Source organism: Orbicella franksi, chromosome 14 (genome assembly GCF_964199315.1).
Source record: "Orbicella franksi chromosome 14, jaOrbFran1.1, whole genome shotgun sequence".
Classification (NCBI taxonomy): Eukaryota; Metazoa; Cnidaria; class Anthozoa; order Scleractinia; family Merulinidae; genus Orbicella; species Orbicella franksi.
The window spans coordinates 15,244,577-15,264,567 of record NC_138158.1 but is presented as its reverse complement, the minus strand read 5'-3'; the positions used below and the strand labels follow the sequence as shown (position 1 = coordinate 15,264,567).

The window sequence follows — 19,991 nt, the reverse complement described above, 5'->3', positions numbered from 1 at the left end:
TCTCAAGATTGCATAAACAAGAGAAAATTGCTAAATCGTATGACGAATGTAGCATTCGACTGTATAATGCTCGCCCCTTTCTCGACTGTCCCCCTTTTCTTACCTTAACTCCCAGAAGCCTTCTAGTACCCATTCCGCACTCGACCATTTTTTCACGACAAATAAGGCGGCCACGTGACATAGTTTTTAGGAGGCCCCTAACACTGTGATTGGTCACCCGATTTTAACCAGTAACGGGGCGCCTTTCTTAGAGCCTGGCTAAACTAGGAAACATTGTTGCTGAAACATTATTTCTTGTTATGTTTTCCGGGGTGGCTAAATAAGCGGGAACAAAATGTTTGGCTGTCATTGTGGCTAAACAAGACTTTCAAAGAAATCTGGGGAGACTTTTATTTGTTCCAGGGCTTGTTCCCTCATAATTTGCGATCTCAGAATTTGCCATTTGCTTTTGTAATGTGATACCTCGTTTCTCTGACATCGATTCGAGAGTAAGCCACTTCCTGTTTGTCACTGGCATGTTCATGCAGTCCCCATGAGCTACATCCCACAAACAGTCATACAAAGCAATGAGTAACTCTAGCTAAACTAGGAAACATAAGTTTCGGATGCAAAATCTGTGTCCGGGAAGCAAAATTGTTCTTGACCTGAGGCAAAAACATTTTCTTGTTTCCGAGCAGCAAAATTTGTTTTCCGCAAAATATGTTTCCCAGCGGCTAAACAGGGAAGTTTCCGTAACAATGTTTGTGGGGCCATAGCCAAGCCTGTACAATGATCCATCTTTTAGGAAAGATTAAAGGAGCTCAGTCAAGGTTTGCGCATATTGAAAAGTTTAGCCTCAATTTTTCAAATTCGTCGTTTGTGATCCGTGTTAATCTTCTCCATCCTTAGCCATCCTTGTTCCTTTATGGTTTATCATTATCTCTTTGGTGTTTTTCTCTCTTATTAAACTGTTATTTTCAGGTTTCCTACCATTTAAAGGTAATTTTGTATGTGGCCAAAATAACTCAAAATACCATGACTGAGCCCCTTTAAAGTTTTACTTAAATGATTTATTAGCAGAGAACACCTAATATTTCCGTGGATGGCTTCTAAGTAACTTAATCTCGTAGTAATAAAAGAGGTATTAGAAACACATTTTCAAACTGAAATTAGGAATGAAAGCAGCAAAGTAACGTGTTTTAACGGCAGCTGTTTTAAAACTTGTTGTGAAAAAGGAGTTGATTATCAACCAGAAGTCGATAAAGTTTTTTTTATAAAAATCTATTTTATAAGAATATCGAAGGTAAAATTTGCATAATTTAACAAACCCGACGCTGAGATTTTGAAAGGAAAATAATTTTGTGTGTTGAAAATTTGTAAATACAATACAATTACATGTTTTTAACTAAACCGTATAAAATTCCTCCTTTCTCTAGACGGCAAAGCTAGCCTAAAAGAAACAAAAAACAGCACTAGCTGTATGTTCAATGCTCGTAACATTTCTGCAAGAAGTTATGTGCGTCAAATCAGGCTTAAATACCTGCAGGCTGGCTCCAAAATTACTTTAACGCTATCCAGACACCAAATACATTCGAAAACAGAAATGCCATACGCTATAAACTGAGAAAATCCACAAGAATATTTTCAGCCTAAAATCGGCAGAAAAATAAGAATATTCAGCCTGGGTTGGAAAAAAATATTCGTATAAAGAAAGAGTGCAACTACCTGAATAAACGAATTTGAAAAGGCTAAATTTTCGAAGGGACCATTATATCTTTTGTTCAGAATAGTGACGCTTGGAGGAAATGCAAAACAATTGTTACAAAGAGTCCATGAGTAATTTTCTTCCTTCAGTTATTTACATATTTGACTCAAAAATTGTGCAAAAACTCAAGTTTGAATACAAATTAGAAAACTTTACAGGGCAAAAATTACAGGGAGTAAAGTCGATATAATATGAACTAATGCTTATAAAGAAATAGTTTTTTGCTATAGTCATAGAAAAGAGCGCTATTGAAACAGATTTGGTGATTTCTTAAAGTTTGTCCGACAGTAAGGTAAATGAAAAGCGCAGCTTGAGCTCAGAAAGGTACGGGTGAAATACAATGTCGTTAAATGCAAGACTCATTTGGCGAAGTTCTCCTTTTATAAGTTGTTTGCCATCAAAAATTGTCGAGAAAAATTGTCACCACTGAACATTCACTACACATCAAAATAAATATAAGTTTACTCTGTCATTTGGATTTTCCATGCAACTGTAATACGGTGCTGTAAATTTGGCAGTAGTGAAATTCCCTACAGTTACAATCGTTCCAGCTGGAATATGTTTAGATTGAGCGAGGTTCAAGGTTAGTTTCTTACCAACCATCTTGCTTTGTGAATAATTATATATATATATATATATATATATATATATATAGTGTAGTGGTATAGTGGAGTACGTAAACATTGCTCTTGATGGCCCGTTAGGATTTTGAAATAAAAAACCAAATGGTATAAACCATCAATCAGTCGACTTCGCTGTGTTAGTACCGTAAGACAGATTAAGTATTCTAGGATTAAAGAATTTATCCGTATGATATTTAAGTGTTAAGATGGAGCTGTACCGACTTCCCAACCGATATACATACTTAAAATAACAATGTTCTCAACCCTTAATTAGAAAACAAATGTATTTGCATTAATGTCCCTATTTCTCTCTTGCTTTCTTTGGCAGGTTAAGTGCAAAAATTAAGTTTCAGCGTCTCGTTTGAGAAGTCTGCTCAAAAACCTGTGAATTTTTCTAGACCTGAAAAAGATTATCAATGGATTAAGACTCGAGTTTAGGAGGTAAAAGGTTACAGCAAATGGATGTAGAATTTTCGCTTGATACTTCATAACGTTAAAAGCTAAACAAACTTGAACCGCTAATAATGGTACATAGCTTAAAATGACGGCACCAACTACTAAAAACACTGTATTTACGCTTTTAAAATCTTGTCTCACGGGTCCTCTGGTCACAGCTTGCATCTGGCAGCAAATATTTTTCTTGTGACGCCGAGATATACTGGATATTTTGATATAACAAAAAATAATGACAGACAAAACTGCCGACATCAAGATGATCTGAGAAACTTTGATTAGAGTCAACGGGTAGGATGGAATAAGCCGCGTTGCGGGCAATACGGCACTTATAGCCCAGCTGATAATAATGGCCTGGATTGCTCTGGCTTTGGTCATGATGGCGTGATAGCGAAGTGATTCTACGATGCAAATATATCTGTCTATTGTGATGACAGCAATGTTCAAGCAAGATGAGTATGTTAAGAGGGAACCAGCATAGAAGTGAACGTTTGAAAGACTGATAGAGGAGCATTTTTTTCCGATTAGGGTACACACACAGGCGACGCCATGCAACGGTTGGACTAAGAGACCAATCAGTAAGTCAGCGACAGCAAGAGATGCCAGTAGGAGATTGGAAGGAACACGGCGAAGCTGTGAATATTTGGTGATAACGATGAGTAACAGGCTACTTCCTCCAATGGATAGAATAGGCAGAATTGTGGTAAACACAGCTCCGATTACAGAAAGAAGGAAACTAAATTCACGTACATTTTGCCAACGAGAACCTAGAATATCTCCATCCAATGATGGTGCTGTGTTGGCCATACTGTGGTCTGCTGTGGTCTTATACGACCTCTTTGTATAACAGTTTAGTTCGCTGAACTGTTCTCGTGGAGCTTTTAAATTATCATGGCATTAGCTTCGTCTTCGTATTATTTCATTTTGCTGCCTTTTAACATTTCACCTGCTTCAGCTAAGACCTCAATTAGTGTGAGATTGTTCCTTCTTTTCACTAGTGCCGTGTTTTGAACGGAAAAAACACGAATGAGCTACCATACCAAGTTATGAATAGCGCATAGATCTGAGTAGAAATTCAAGTTAAAAATAAACTCTTCACCAGAGCTATAATTTTAGAATATTATTATTTTAATGTCAGGCCGAGTGTTATCTGTTTCTGAATATCCAGCTTTTCTTATACTTAAGATAATTTCTTTTTTTAAAAAGAGAAAATTAATAGATATGTAAATTTTTTCATGTTGTGCAATATACTGACACGTCTTTATTTCTTGATGTTTTGTCGTTCCGAGTTATTCTGATTGTTGTTATTCATACAGAGTCTTTCAGTTCTCCGCAGTCAACCTCTCTAGGAAATATCTGTAACTGAAAGAGCTTGAACACAGTGCCGCACAACTTGTGCAGGAATTATTATTCAAAGAGGGTCCACACTGCACATGCATTTGACAAGAGACAATTTGATCAAATGCACCTGTTCTGTGCATTTGGTAGAGAGATCGACAAATCCCTTAAAAAATAATGTGCAGGCGATTCATACTATAAAAGAATTGAGCAAAACAGTGGCGGAGGAAAAGCGAACGGGCATGAAAAAAAAAAAAAAAAAAATCCCCTCTCCCATCAATAATTAATCTAAAGGTCCACCACTGAGTCTTAATTTATTATCAAATGTAGCTGCGAGTTGCTCAGCGTTAAAAACCCAGAAGTTCTGCTCCGATCACTTATACAAGAACACTTGCTGAAGACGGGGCATGAAGTGCAAACGTCATTTGGAGAGTTAGTCTGTTCAACGAGAACAAAAAAACCTCGAGAAAGTCTAGGACCAAAAGGGTTTCCGCCTTGCTCTTTTTTGTTCTGAAATAGAGCACAGATTTTGAACACTTTGTTTTGAAATGGGCTATAATTTGTACACACCGACCTAGAGTAGCTCCACTCCACTGTTCTCTGTTATTTAAACAGACTATTCGTTTTGCCTCGTTCCACTGCGCAGTTAAACAAGATTCGTTTTAGACATTTACCATTTCACGGGTACAAATTAAACGGAAATGACTGTCGACCAGTTCCCTACGGTTTCACAGACCGATTTCATAAATGGCGTCGACTTTGATTTACAATACGTTAAGAAACGTCACCCTCATGTTTATGGGCGATTTCCATTCAGCCAAAAATACCGGAGCAGTTTTAAACGGGCCTAAACACTTATGAGCTGTCTAGTTTCTTTTAGGCCTCCTCGGCACTTTGGTGTTCAATTTTTATTCTTCCATTTACGTTTTAACTCGTGAATCGCGTAAGTAAAGTACGGGTTGTGGCGCGGGATGAGATTATACAAATTATTGGGGGGTTGGTCGAACGCAGACTTTTTTCCAGCTGCCGAAAATACGTCTGCCTTCGCAGGCTAATCAGTTTCATACGTCTGTTATGACGAAATTCATTGTCAGTAACAGTACAGACACATGAAAAACTGACATCAATTTGTTTTTTACAATAACAAGTTGTCAAACGTCCGTTCTCGCTCGTTGACGCATCGTAAAAATTATAGATTTGTGTCTGTCCGCTTAATGACAATGAAAATTAGCCAATGAGCGCGCGAGAATTTCTGCAGTTATTGTAAAATAACCTTTAGCGCAATTTCGCTGTTTTGCAGAAGCATATATCGTTTAACATATTTAAGACAACTTGTTAGTAACTGCGATTGTTGTGCTAAAAATGGAACTCTTAGTTCTGATAACTCGAATTAAATGGTTAAAACTACTGGTTGAATTGTTGATTAGAGAAAGTGTTAATGGTAGCTTAAAACTGTCAGTTCAAATAACTCAGTGTTAAAATTTTCCAGTTCATTCGTTGGTCGGGAAAAGTCTTAATCTCTATCGTTCGGGCACACCTTACGCAACGGTGACGTAGATAAGCTCAATTATCTCACGAAAAAGCTGACTTATATCTGTCACGATTGTATCATTGCGCTGGTAAACAGTTTTTAAATAACCTTTCTGCTGTGGGCATTAAGTCCGGAGAAAAGATCTTTGTGAAAGTTTACGGTCAGAATCATTATTTTCAATCAACAAGCTTTGGTTGTTGCTTGTCATTTTTTCCACCTTAAAACATGTGTTGTTTTTTTCATGAAAAGAGTAATTCCATATTAGCTCCTATTACCTAAAAGGTTAGCTCTTATCAATCATATTTGCGAGTTTGCTCATTGAGGATTGAGTTATTTTATTAATTTTTTGCAAAAAAAAATATCTCTTAGTCGGCACATCGGGTATGTTATGGACGGGTCAATAGATGAGTGAGTGAGTGAGTGAGTGAGTGAGTGAGTGGGTGGGTGAGTGGGTGAGTGGGTGAGTGGGTGAGTGGGTGAGTGGGTGAGTGGGTGAGTGGGTGAGTGGGTGAGTGGGTGAGTGGGTGAGTGAGTGAGTGAGTGAAAGATGTATGTATGTCACACCAATCAGATTGGATCTACTATAAACAGCCAATCAAATTTCTTGCTGTAAAGGTAAATGGTGTGTGAGAAGATTTGATCCCAACACAGTTTAGAACGGCCATAATTATTCTTCTATAAAAGAGGAGGAAGTATTCATATGTTGTACTTACTTCGACGTTTTCTGTAGGTTAGGCTGAGGATTTTAGTTACGAACGAGACGAGCCTTGAGGTTTGAAACAGTCCGTGAGTTAGTAGTATGCAAATGCAACGAGATATTCTTATTTTTAGTTACAAAGGTAACTTGATACTTTTGTTTTTCACAAGGAGTAAGTTCAATTGGAGGTCACGAATCGCCGCCTCTAGTTCTAAGGACATGTTTTATAGGAGACGAGACTTTAGATTTGAAACAGTTCTAACGTTTACAATAGTAAGTGCAGGTGACGATTGTTTTGTTCTTGTTGCATGCAAATATAACGAGATATTTTTGTTTTAGTCACAAAGGGTAATTTGACACTCTTGTTTTTCACAAGGGAGTAAATTCAATTAGAGCTGACGAATCGTCACCACTTTTTCCCACGAGATGTTTGTTATCTTAAGCTCTAAATGGTAACTTAACACTTTTGTTTTTTATATGGGAGTAAATTCAATTAGAGCTGACAAGTTATCGGCTATTGTTCCCAGGATATTAAACAAAAAAAGCTTTCATTTCTGGACGGGTTTTACGTTTCTGCAATAGCAGTTTATTTTTATTTGATGGGCATTTTATGACATTCTTTTCAGTCCGATATTTTTGAAGGTAAAAATTATCAAAACTGGTCAAATGTTCTTTGAAGACTGCGTGGCACCAAGTTAAAGTGCAATTTAATTAGATCAGACTTTCAATGTGTCAGAGAGGTTTTTTTTTCTCTTTCTTTCTATTTTCGGTGAAGTAGTGTTGTTGTGTTGTGTTGTGTTGTGTAAAAAGGGTAAACTTACAACTCGTATAAAATGCGATAAGGTCTCTTAACTTGAGTGTTTTTAAGCAAAAATTCCTCTTGGGGGTTGGAAGGGTTATGTGATCGGTGAGTGAGAGAGTTATGCATGTGCACGTGTTACATCAATCACAGTGTGGGTTTTATCAAAGAAAGAATCAAAGAAAAAAAAATAAGATGGCATCTACATTAATCTGGAGACATGTCAGATTACTGTAGTTTGTTCAGTCAAACATTTTATGGCTTACTATTTAGCTATCTTGCCATTACCGATGCAACGTCGTATGTACATCATAAATTCCCAGTTTCTTTCTTGCTGTACATCGCAACCAAAAAAACTTGTCAAATTAACCAAATTATTACCGTAAACAGCTCCATGAATGCTCCTATCTCCGAGACTTCACAAAAAAAAAATAACTCTTGCACGCCTTGCGTGCCTATGTTTTTTTTTCGTGTGGAAATATAATGAAATAGAAAATAAAATGAGACTGTTGAATTTCCAAAAAGCGAACCATTCAACGATTAATTCCGGAAGGACCATAAAATGGAATGGAAATTTTCAGGAAGAAATGTTTGAAAATTTAGGGGCGCTTTCGAAACCGAGGTCGCTTTCCATTTGACGAAAAATTCCGGTTTGAATTTCTTGAAATTTCCGGTGACGAATGGAACAGCATTTTCCTGAATTTCTGGAAAAGAGGTGAACCTCGCATGGTAAGCACAAATTTTCGGGAATTTCTTCCCGGGAACTTCCGAAATTTTCGATTGAATGATCCGCATTTCGGTAATGCAACAGTTTTCGAATTTCCCGGAAACTTTCCCAAGCAATTTCGTACCATTTGCTCCCATTTCGAAATTTCCGAAGTTTTGTTTGAATGGAAAACGCTTGGAGGCAAATGGTACGGAAATGGTACGCGAGGGCGTCTTCTTTTCCGGAAGTTCCGAAAAAAGTCGTTACATTGGCCACTGGAGATTTCCGGAAATGCAAACTGGCTTTGCGTTTGCGTAGGAATCGCAAAGGGCCTGGGCTCGAATCCCGTCAGGATTGCAGTTATTTTTCGTTTTGTTTTTTTCCCGCCAGGTTTGGTCGGGCGTAACATCTCCAAATAAAGAGCTGTAACACGGGCCATTTCGAAAATATTTATTACTCAGTGAAAGAGTCTACAGACAATAATAAAGATCAAACATCACTAGAATAAATAATTTTTAAGCATAATAGTTACATTTATGTAGACTTAATTCTCTTATGTACAACTTAATTAAACAAGACCTCTGCCCTTAGCCAAAAAGACGCTTATTTCGGGTGTTGGCAATGCCTTTCACAGCTCCTCCTCTGAAGAAAGTTTATATAGTGGGGTTTTCCTGCTCGTTTAGTTTCACATTGAAAGTCTTTAAGGACAGGAAACTTTTGAGTGAGCAAAACACCGCAAGACTACAAGGATGAAATAATAAACTCAACAAAATGATGGCCGCTTCACGCTAGCTTGACGAGCGTTTCTTTCTCCTCAACAAGCCCTCGCTCCTTTGTTATTCTTAGTGTTAAATAAAACTATTTGACAATTAGATTATTCGCTTTCGATTTCTATGAGGTGAGTTGTTGAAGCCGAAAGCCAAATCAACTATCGCCTCATAGAAATCGAAAGCGAATAATCTAATTGTTTTAGTAGAATCCTTAATGAAATTTGCTTCAAATAACGGTTTTCAATTATTTCTCGTCTTGGTATTAAACTTCACGCTTTAGAAAAATCACGCGAACTGTGTTTTCATTTGAAAGTAGTAGCAGTTGTGTGCGCGCGCTTATCACTTTCTTGAAACAATTTCGAGTTTTTAAATTCTAAAATGTGAATAGTTGTTCGGAACACCAAGAACGGCTCGCTCCTACTGTTAACTGTCCGTGATCAGAAACTAATTTCTCTTCAAATATTAATACAAATTCAGAAATGCTGCTAAGGAGAACGTAAAAAGTGATCACCAATGGGAAATTATTCGCCGATAAGTCTAATAAGTCACATCTAATTGGAGAACCTCCCAAACGAAGCTTAAACAAATTTAAAAGGGCTATGAAGTGGAATCTTTAACCATTTTTGCGAAGTACAAAGTTACTTTCAAATCAAACGAAGCCTCAGAATAAGTTAACTAAGGTAGTTTAGAATGACGGGATTACAAAGCAGGGAACTTAGAGGGTCAAATACTTCTCGAAGACAGAAGAAGTCTCTTCTGGTGACCATGTACTTCGTAAAATGTTAATTCAAAGATTTGGCGGAACATCAATACAAAGTCTCCTTAGTTGATGATATTTGTAATTCTCAACACCGGTTTGCTTGGCATTGTATCGATATTGTAAGGAGAAATTAATTTTTGGTCACTTCGGAATGGGTGACACGTGGCTAATTGACAAATTAATTTTCAATAATGAAGCGAGCCCAACTTTACAGCACTTTTGAATTCATTTTGCTCTACGTCTTTCAGATTTCCTCTTTGGGAGGTTTACACAGATGCATAAAGATACTTTAAACACGGACACTGTAGGGTCCAGGGTTAATTAGGAGAAAACCAATCAGCAAAGGCACAAAACAAGAGTTTGCATTAACGAGGAGTCCATATTAAGCGGGTTTTACTGCATAAAGATTATAGCCCTGTCTGATGTCAGCATGGCTTTTGTCTTTTTTAACGAAACCGTTAAGACACGTTGTGGTATCCTTTTGAGAATGAACGGTTCCACATCTTACTTAAAAGAAACTTGCTGAGCTTTTAAAGAGCAAATCAACCCTAACAATAACAAGCACAACATTTCTTAAAGGAACGATCAGGGGCAGATCACGATGGATTGTGACCACTTACTAGAGGTTCCAATGCATAAATATCAATTCAATTTGTAGTCTTTACACTTTGAATTCCTTGTGTGCGGTAAGACGGTCCCATCTGCTGCACTGGCATGTAATAAACCGTGAACTTCAGCCCACATTTCTCCACCATCGCCCGCATAAACGGTATTTCCACTGAGGACGTAGAAAATCTTGCATTTCATCATTATAAATCCATTCAAAGGTATCGATTTGCACCGATTTCGTTATTCTGCACGTTGCTGCACTTTTTAAGAGACCTTTGAAGTCCTAGAGGGGCTTGGTGTCCGAGAGAAGTGGTGCATTATCAGATGAAGCGTTTATGTCCCTTAACTCGGAGCCACTGGTCTCGCACTCGCTTTGGAAACTGTACTCACTGTTCCTTCTGGTTGGAGAGCGTGCATTCATCAGAAGATTACCAGTATTGTCAGGAAGGAAGAATGCCAAGAGCAGGGAGAGAATAACAGATCCAGCGCCGAACAGGAATGGTGCCCCTGATACAATGGTCTGTAAAGAAAAACACAAGTCAAGAATACATTATCACATTTATTACATTATAGCTTTTAATTTAAGTAATACGGAAGATTTGCACTCTAGCGAGTCTTTGCACAGGTGTGATATGTGGATAAATAAACTTACTACTACTACTGCTACTGCTACTGCTACTGCTACTGCTACTGCTACTGCTACTGCTACTGCTACTGCTACTGCTACTGCTACTGCTACTGCTACTGCTACTGCTACTGCTACTGCTACTGCTACTACTACTACTACTGCTGCTGCTGCTGCTGTTGCTGCTACGATTACTACTACTGCTACTGCTGCTGCTGCTGCTACGATTACTACCGTGTTTGACCACATTTCCAAACATTGAGAAGAAAGTTGAAAGAACGACGCGCAGCAGAGTATTTTTGACGAACTTCGAGGTGTTTGGAAATGCGGTCAAACACTGCCTTGAGTGTTTGATATATCTTCTCAATCGAAACTAAAACTAAGGAGGAAACGGAGAAATAAAATCGTAAAAGTCTCTGCTAATTAAGATCAGATATCCAAACAGCGTCACGGTCATGATTTCCTTTGTTTAAACTGGATGAATTATTAAATGAGTTTGAGAAACATGTTTCACAAGGAAAAGTGATCACACCAGGCTGTGAGTTGCAAGAATCATGATCCTAACTAGTCCCATTCACAGCCAATATTTGAGTTCTCACATACGCTTCTCTCCAGTTCAGTGACGACCCCTCCCCCTCCCAATTCCTTCCCCCTCACTACTAGCTGGATTGTTCTTGGTAGTCCAGGGTTCAACTGCTTGCTTACACTTCGTAAATAACCAACTGGTGAGGTCTGCCCCCTGCCAGTTGGGGTTTTTAACTACATAAGTTATCCCTATTTGTGACAATTCCTTCAAAAATGGTTGATCCTTTTTATCAATACCTTGCCGTAAGGGTCCTGCATAGTGGTGTGATTGCTTGATGTATTGACATCTACAGTTTGGCTTTCTCCTTCCTCTAAATCCACATGAAACACGTAAAATACAAATCCAAAGAGAGCAGGTCCTATTCCATTACACAAGCCTCTTATTCCAGTTATCATCCCTTGCACCACGCCTGTCAATACATGAACATACAATAGCTATTCGCTGCAAGGATATGTAGTAAACTCTTTGAAATGAGTCCGAAAACACAACAGAGAGAAATAAAAATTGCCAGAAGTACAGTACACATAAAACTCTTTGTTTTTTTCATAATCGACAACACATATTAAGACAAGCTAACGACTTGCCAACAATTTTAAATTGAACCATTTTGCCTCTGATGTATGTCAGTCATTTAAGGCCATTCCTTGTGACTTGAAATGGTCTACTGACCCCATCCGACACACAGTAGAGACACATATATCTCAACCAACCTTGTCATCTTGGTCCATACTGTAAGTTATTGATCGTTTTTTTTTTCCCTTCAGTGATTTTTGGCCCTCACACTTTTCCTTGAGCCATAAATTGAAGGGAACAACACTTGGTCCATTTTTTTAGTTACGACTCTGAACTCAGTCAGCAAGAAGTACTTATTTACTGGACTTATTATATAAAGGGAACAACCAAACCTCTCCCTACAGGCACCATAGAGGTCACAACAGAGCCAGAGACACCTCCATAGTACTTACAGATATGCATCTCTACCTCCAGTTGTTGTTTACATAAAAGAGATTCAACTGTACCCATGTAACTTAATTATAAGGTACGCAGAGACTGTTAGGTAGTGTAAACAAATTATGAACCTTGTTGGTCTGCCTCAGCATTACAAGACACCAAGGCACTCATAGAAGGATATGTGATCATGGATACTGAAGCTAGAGAACCAGCAGCCCACATCATCCTGAAAATACAACACACGTGGGAAATAAAAATTTGCTTGATCAAGACAAATTGGGACTTTGAGATTACATATTTAAAATAAAGCAAATCAAAGGAAAACTACTTTTTGTTTGGTTTATCAGGAGGCATGAACAATCGAGAGGCAGGCCAAAAACCACCTGGCAGAGGACGATGGTGAAGGAGCTGGAAGAAATGGGTCTCTTGTTGGGCAAGCACAGGCTAAAACACGGGACAGGGTTCAGATGTGGGGTATGACTGCATCCTGACGTGTATGTCCCAGCCAGGATGAAGACGCTAAGTAAGTGAGTACAAAAATAGAGAGTTTGACAAATTGGGATTCCATTGCATTAAGAGTGTAATAACATGCTATAATCCACCGTAGGAAAAAAGATGGCAGTTGTACATTTTACCACAATACCTTGTGAACCTAACACAGCCTATATGGCTTTCATAATTAGGATGATTTGATGGCGAGGCTTTTGTGTTCAGCACACAGCACTAACAGTGAACAATGTCAACTTACCAAAACTGTGTTCCCAGACCATACCAAGATAACTGAAGAATTTCAAATATTAAACCTATTAACACACAGTTCTTCAATCCTATAGTTTTCTTGAGACATGTGAGAACAACAGTCTGAAATGAAGAAGAACATGTAATCAGTTTAAAGCTATTTGGGCGTAATCACGTGTAATATTGAAGGGGTTTTGCCTTGTAAAAATTACAACATTTCTGGGTGAAAAGCTCTAAAGACCCCATACATTCTTTGTAAAATTTTGAGTTTCAAACCCACATCACACAAAAAGTATTTCCTATGTTGGTATTAGAAAACAACATTGTGGTTTCCATTATTTTCTGTTGAAAATCACTCTTCAAACCTATAGCATTTGTATTTTCCTTCCTCTCGGGATATAATAATGAATACAAGACAACGAAAACTAAAAACCCAACTGGTTAAGAAAATTTTAAGCTTAAAATATATACAAGAATTGCATGTGAATCCTGTTAAGTATATTGCCTTTGATACAATGTAAATTTATACAATCATGCAGGTCACAAGTAATTATAACTGTAAAGTTTTTTTATTAGTATATTTACCTGAGATATAACTGACAGAACACCTAACACTGCTATGAATGTTGCTACATCTTCAGCAGTAAAATGTATAACCTGGAACAGAAAAGATAAAAAAATGTTCAGTGGACTTGCCATCAGAACTAGTTGATCACTGAGTATGCAGGAAAAAAACTGATCAGGAGTTGTTGGTAAAGCATGCCAATAATCAAATGAATTTGAATGACTTACTTGTTTAAGATATATAAACATACAGGAGTACTGGCCAGCTTCAGGTAGATACGACAAAAACACAGTAATACACATCAGAAGGACTATAGGATCCTGACCGACTTTCCGTAAAGACTGAAAATAGAACAAAAACACAACAATGCACCACTTGTAATGTCAAAGTAAAAAAAAAAAAAATACAAAAAAAAAAAAGACTGAGGCATGGCAATGTTTGGTCATGCACATGTGATAACTACCTTTTATTATATGGCTGTGTCTCACAAGGACTGGGAACTACCGAATTCACGAATTTGATTGGCTGAAATCGATATTGACTGCGGTCTAGATTTTCCCATCTAGACCGGCATCTAGACCGGCATCTAGACCAGTTTCATTTTGCGTTGAAAAAGTAGCAAACTAAAATACAAAAATGTTCACCATTTCCTTTTATTTTCTTCTCAATCATTTATGGAAGTGCCAAAAAGCCTGATGACAAAAAAACAGTAGAGAAGACGAGCAAATTTTGGCAGGTTTAAGTAAGCTCATCGCTGTTCGCAAGCAAAGTGTCAGCTAGTACAAACCAGTTACATTAAACGAATTAAAGTTTTCTTCTTTGCCATATAATAAAGATCTTATTAACTGAGCTAAGTCGGTCTGTATGGGAGAATCTTGACCTTGGTCGTGTGTACAGACCTCACTGCGTTCGGTCTGTACTCATGACCTCGGTCAAGATTCTCCCATACAGACCTCCTGCTCGGTTAATAAGAGCTAAATATTTAGATAAATTAAAGGGTATAATAAATGATAATATTGTAATTAATATTAACCAAATGGGAATTTGCAGTGGCACATCCCTCAGAGAGACTCTTCTTCCACTGTTTCCAGATTAAATTGGAATTGACAGAATTTGGAGGGAGGAAAACTGGAGAACCTTTAGAAAAACCCTCAGAACAAGGATGAAAACCAACAACAAATTCAACCCAATTACAACCCAGGGCACAGAATTCGAACCTGGGCCACACTGTTGGAAGGCAAGCACCATTACTGCTCCCCAATACTAAAATAAATATCATTTGTTCACCACAGGTTCTTACAGGGGCCAGGAATTCATATGTGGGTCAAGCTTGTTGTTGGTTCTCAAAGGGTCATTCTCCGTGTTCTCTGGTTTTCCTCCCTCCACAAAACCAACACTTTATTATTACTTCTGAAACTCATTAATAATTCATCAAGTTAAAACAAAGAAAATTACAACTGTAAAGGAGATACCCGGTCTTAATTAGCATAGATTTTGACAATTTTATTTCCCAGTTTACTCTTTAGTTTTTGTTTCGAGTGAGAAGATAATTTATGTCAAACACTCAAGACAGCGTTTCATCAGCTATCCGAACACATTGAAAATACTACGCAGTGCATCGTGTTTTCAACTCTCTTCTCGGTGTTTGGATATCCCTATGAAACACTGTCACTTGTGTTTGATGTATTACTTACAACAATACTACAAGTTTGTACTCACAGCAAAAGGATCAGCCTGCTCCCAGGAGATGGGTGCTCCCCAAGATGCTGGCCGGATCCGTTCAGGAAGAGACTCAGGAACAGCAATTAAAATAAATAACAGGTCAGATGCAGCCACAAATGTAGCAAGTGCCACAACTGCACTGTCGTCATATATGTTGCCAAGATAAGCTCCCAGAGCGGGACTGATGATAAGACTTGCTGCAAATGTGGCAGAAACCTAATGGAAAAATAATATAAAACAAAACATAATAATTATGACGATGATTGATCACAAATGACCTTCTCTGTCATTTGACACTACTTAGGATTTTTCGAGTTAAAAGTTGTACTAATCACACTGAGTAAGGCAGTCTTTACACTTCAATTTAAACGTATGAAATTTGTTTCTAAAAGCCAAAAGAATAAGTCCAGAGTTTTGCTGATTTCTTTGCCTATAGGTCAGAGAAGACACTCGACACCACAGAATGTAAACTTACTGTACTTCACTTTGCTTCTTAATGATATAATTATTTCCTGGATGGGCCAGCAATTCATGTTATTTCACAGCCTTCTGTAATGTGCGAAAACAATACAGATCAAGACACATGTAAAGCAAATCTTACCAGGCCATAAGCTGTACTTCTTTCACTTTCTTCTGTACAATCAGCTACATATGCAAAAGCTATAGAAAAGGTGACTGCAAACATTCCAGAAACTGAGATCATGGCAAAGAACCACCTACAAATAACACAAAAGTCATTCTCTTTAAGTACTTACAACTGTAGCTGTTCTAGAAACTCATATAATTTGCATACAGCCAAATTTTACAGTTCTTTAGATGCAATAATTACAGGGCTACATTCTGATGGGTTGCACTTAAAGGACATAGTTTATGTTTCAGTAAAAGATGTTCTCAATACCAAGGCTTTGGTCTGAGAAAATTATGAGGAACCAAAGGTTCCTAATGATGAAATCCTGGGTGCCCAGCAGTTAAGCTTGTATGAAAAAATTAAGTTTTTCCAGTTGCCCAAAGGCAAAGTTAGTCACCTATGGCACCTGGGTGCTTATAGAGCACAGCCTTGACTACATTACTTATTGTACAACTAAAACTTTTATATTGGCAGAAGACTTACCATGGATTAAATCTAAGAAGTGGAATAGGAATGCAGGTGAAGAAGACAGTTACAAGGAGAAAGGATTTACGTCCCCAGACATCAGACAAAGCTCCAATTAATGGCGCACAAAGAAAAGACAAGATTCCCTGCAAAATAAAATTTTAAATAATTATATTCGAAAGAAAACATTAAACAATAAATAATATTTTAAAAAGCATTTGTATGAAAAACTAATACCCTTTAAATTGGTCAGGGCAGAAAATTCAAAGAACCCCACTTGAGATCCTATTATGTTTGACTAAATTCAAGGTCCTGTTTCTACTATGATGTACATGTGTACACAGTATCCACGGGTATAATCTTCAATGCTTTTAAAGCCTAAAACTAAAAGAAATGCACTCATGCAGTTCCATAACCTTTCAAGGCCATAACATTTGGTACTCAATATGACATGTAAAATTTAGGTGGTGTGGAAAATGCAATGTACATGTACAGGTAGATTGCACTTGTTTACAACACGATGATGACGTCTCACCTTAACCCCTTGAATTAATCCATTCATTAGAAAAGTGTGCTCTTGGAATGTGTTATGTAACACCTAATGAGAGAAGAACAATCACTCAGTTAGGGAAAATATGGGAAAATATCCATGGACAGGGATGTCCAGATACATATAATTATTTAACTTTGTATAATTATAGAAATCTTGACTTACGATATAGTGTAACAAATCATCTCATCTCAGAGCATAAATCATTTTGAAATATGACAGGAGTTAGGCTTCATATCCTAGTACACCGCTACAGTTGTTGCCAAGGACAAAGCAAAAAGGAAGCACCTATACAGGGATCCAAATTGGTTTTTTCTCCAAGTTGTCAGCCAGGCAAGTATGCCAGATGACATACTTGCCCTGGTAAAATTTTACTTGCTCGTTCAATAGGGAAGAATGGCAACAGAACAGCATGTAAATGGAAAGTTTGCTTTTTATTATTATTTTCATGTGATAAGTCTTCCAGTACACAATCTGCAGTACATCATATCTGTAGTTCTGGCTGTCGGTGGATGCATTTTCGTGGATGCAGATGCAGTACAGATAATCGCAGAACAAAATGATGATTTTATCGCAAAAGAAAACTGCAATTATCTCTCTGTTTTCTCAAGTTCTAAACGGAAGACAAGTGATCAGAATGCAGGGAACTCATAAGAACATTTAACAAATGGTTTTTTTTTTTTCTGGTACATAGAGTCAAACTCAACTCGTCCAGTGGATATGTTTTCGTATTGTTTTGGTCATCCCTATGATATTTTAGTGGTCACAGACGACGAGACAACTGCGAATGTGGATCCCTGGCTATCGTTATTTTCTTTGTCCCAAATGCCATACTGAGGGAGGCTGACTACACGTTTACGTTCAGTTAACTTATTAATAGTTGCAAAAGACTGAAGATGCCTTAGTCTATGCAAAATGTACACGCACACTGATCACAGCAAGGGGTTGGTGAGCCCTGGTAGTGATGCAGTCTTAAAACTCCAGCCAAATAACATGGAAACTAACTGTAGTTTTGTTCCTGATCCAATTCTTAAGGATGTTTTTGCATAGTGTAACAACTTACTGTCAACATTGGTGATGTGAGAAGACCCCAAGCAAAAAACTCTAGAAAGATCACCACAGTGGCATGGTAGACGTTTGGTTTTCCAAATCCCTGAAAGATACATTTGATAACTTGTTATCTTTTAAAAATATTTGTAACTATTTTATAGGAAATTAAAGGGTAACTTTTAGTATACATGTACATGTATGTATAACAAACTGCAAAGTTCTAAAAGCGATAGACCTTGCTACTTTAGATGTACGAGTTGTTACCATAGTTCTAGCCTTTTTTAATCACTACTCCCGGAGGGTTGCAACTTTCCGATGAGAACAACAAACCGTAATTTCTGGAAACAAAAAGATGTATTACATGCAGGCTGACCCATCTGAATCAATTAATTTTCTTTCAATGAATAGACAATGAATTTAAGGAATTTAAGTGTTGAAAAAAAAAATTATATAACAAAATGGAGTAAGGTATTGCCTCTATAACAAGATCAATGAAGATGGTCTGAGTTTCTGTTGGTTATTCCAAAGTAGCGCTATTTCCACAACTTCTTATAACAACTCAAGTTATGTTTTAGGTAATTAATTTGGAGGGTTGATACTTTTGGGATTTGCTAAGAGATGTGAAATTTTAAATCACTGCTTTCGATTAGTGTTATTTTGGGAGGTTGTACATTCAAAACTTTACGGAGCATTAACAGGAGAAAGACTGCAACTAAAAACAATTAATGTTCACAGAGACCTACTGTACAAATGCATGCACACCAAGCTAACAAAGAAAAATGTAATTGGATATTTTTAATTTATTTAAATGTAATGGGATATTTACAATTTTTTTTACCATAAAAAATATTGGGTTTCTCCTCTGGAATCATGATTAAAATATAAAAAAATTTCCTGTACTCAGAGTGCAATAAAAGTCTTTCACCTTCATCAGCCACTGATGAAGTTCAGTTGAACCGAACAAAAAAATTCCACTTTTAAAAAGATTTTTATTGCGCTCTGAGTACAGGAAATTATTATATATTTTAACAGTTTTTTAGCGCGCTTTTCTAAGTTACTTTGGAATGAATAAAATGGATTCTAAATGTAAATAGTCATTTGAGTATTTACAAACTATGTCAAAAAGTAGTTTCGAGTGGACAGATCTAGAATAACAACATGATATTGCATTGTATGGAACAACTGGGCCTGTGCTAATGCATTATTTATAAGAAACAGAAAATTTATGAACAGAATCGATAAATTTTAGTTTAAATATGGTTTACAATAACCAAGAAGGACACCGGAAAACAAGATAATAAGATTAATAGGAATTCTCTTAGCTTCTTATTTTAGCTGCGTTCCCTGAGAAAAGAGAAAAACTTGACTAAAGCCTCCAAATCACTACAAATCATCAACGTCGTAATCAAAGGCAACTGTGCTTTTCCTCGCCAGCGCGAGCTATATACAAGATAAAGGTTTCTGAATCAACATTGAAAGAATGCCGCTTATGTAATTTACTAGCACGACAATCTACGTCACTGTTAGAAAGAAAGGCCTTTAACACCAGTTAAAGTAGTTATTTCTTTTGTCCAACCTACAGTACAAAAGAATAATTTCACGCTACACGCAAACATACTTACGTCGCGCGACTTCTGAACCTGGTGTCAAAGATACTTTTTGACACTTAGCGAAATTCAAGAAAAGCTTTGATGTGAAGGAAGGTTATCAGCCTGTTTACAGAAAGGATGTGGTATAGTATACGTAAAACAAGACGTGTTGATAATCGAGATATCGCGGTAGCTGAGTCAACAAAATTTTTTCCACTAAAACTCACCGAGCCTGCTCCTTCTCTTGAATCTTTCGATCGCCATTTTCTGGTCCCTGTTGTTGGAAGAGAAACCAATCTCTTAAGACGCTTCTTTCCAATTATTACCTTATGCATCTAGGACACATTTAGGACAAATTGATTGTTCTAACAAAAAAATATATTGCAAACAAAAGTTGATATATATTCTCTGTCTTTTTGTACATGTCCAGCTGCAAATGCAAATCAGGCCACTGCGTCGCGCAGACATTTCAAGGAAATCCGCTGTTTGCCG

General features: G+C 37.3%; 1 protein-coding gene across 2 annotated transcripts; it reads right to left on the bottom strand.

The window, feature by feature from the left end:
- Nucleotides 1–8,326: 8,326 nt before the first annotated feature.
- Nucleotides 8,327–19,937, bottom strand: LOC145468641 (solute carrier family 71 member 1-like). 2 transcript variants are annotated; one of them, XM_081452359.1, is made up of 12 exons: nucleotides 19,727–19,937; nucleotides 17,924–18,013; nucleotides 16,846–16,908; nucleotides 16,329–16,456; nucleotides 15,819–15,933; nucleotides 15,215–15,433; nucleotides 13,723–13,836; nucleotides 13,516–13,587; nucleotides 12,941–13,053; nucleotides 12,321–12,418; nucleotides 11,478–11,650; nucleotides 8,327–10,550 (listed from the first exon to the last, which is right to left on the bottom strand). In XM_081452359.1, the coding sequence occupies exons 1-12, from the start codon at nucleotides 19,832–19,834 to the stop codon at nucleotides 10,314–10,316; spliced, it is 1,530 nt and encodes a 509-aa protein (XP_081308485.1). In that variant the 5' UTR covers nucleotides 19,835–19,937; the 3' UTR covers nucleotides 8,327–10,313. The 2 variants fall into 2 exon arrangements, with proteins under 2 accessions (XP_081308485.1, XP_081308484.1); XM_081452358.1 differs by having other exon boundaries at nucleotides 13,516–13,836.
- Nucleotides 19,938–19,991: the final 54 nt, after the last annotated feature.

Bases quoted from the DNA above. Each gene is read 5' to 3' on its own strand.
- LOC145468641 (XM_081452358.1), bottom strand. From the start codon at position 19,834: ATGCATAAGGTAATAATTGGAAAGAAGCGTCTTAAGAGATTGGTTTCT. The intron at 16,457-16,845 runs GTGAGACGTCAT...TTTATTTTGCAG, and splicing joins GATTAATTCAAGGGGTTAAG to GGAATCTTGTCTTTTCTTTG. The intron at 13,054-13,515 runs GTAAATATACTA...TCTTCATTTCAG, and splicing joins TTCTGTCAGTTATATCTCAG to ACTGTTGTTCTCACATGTCT.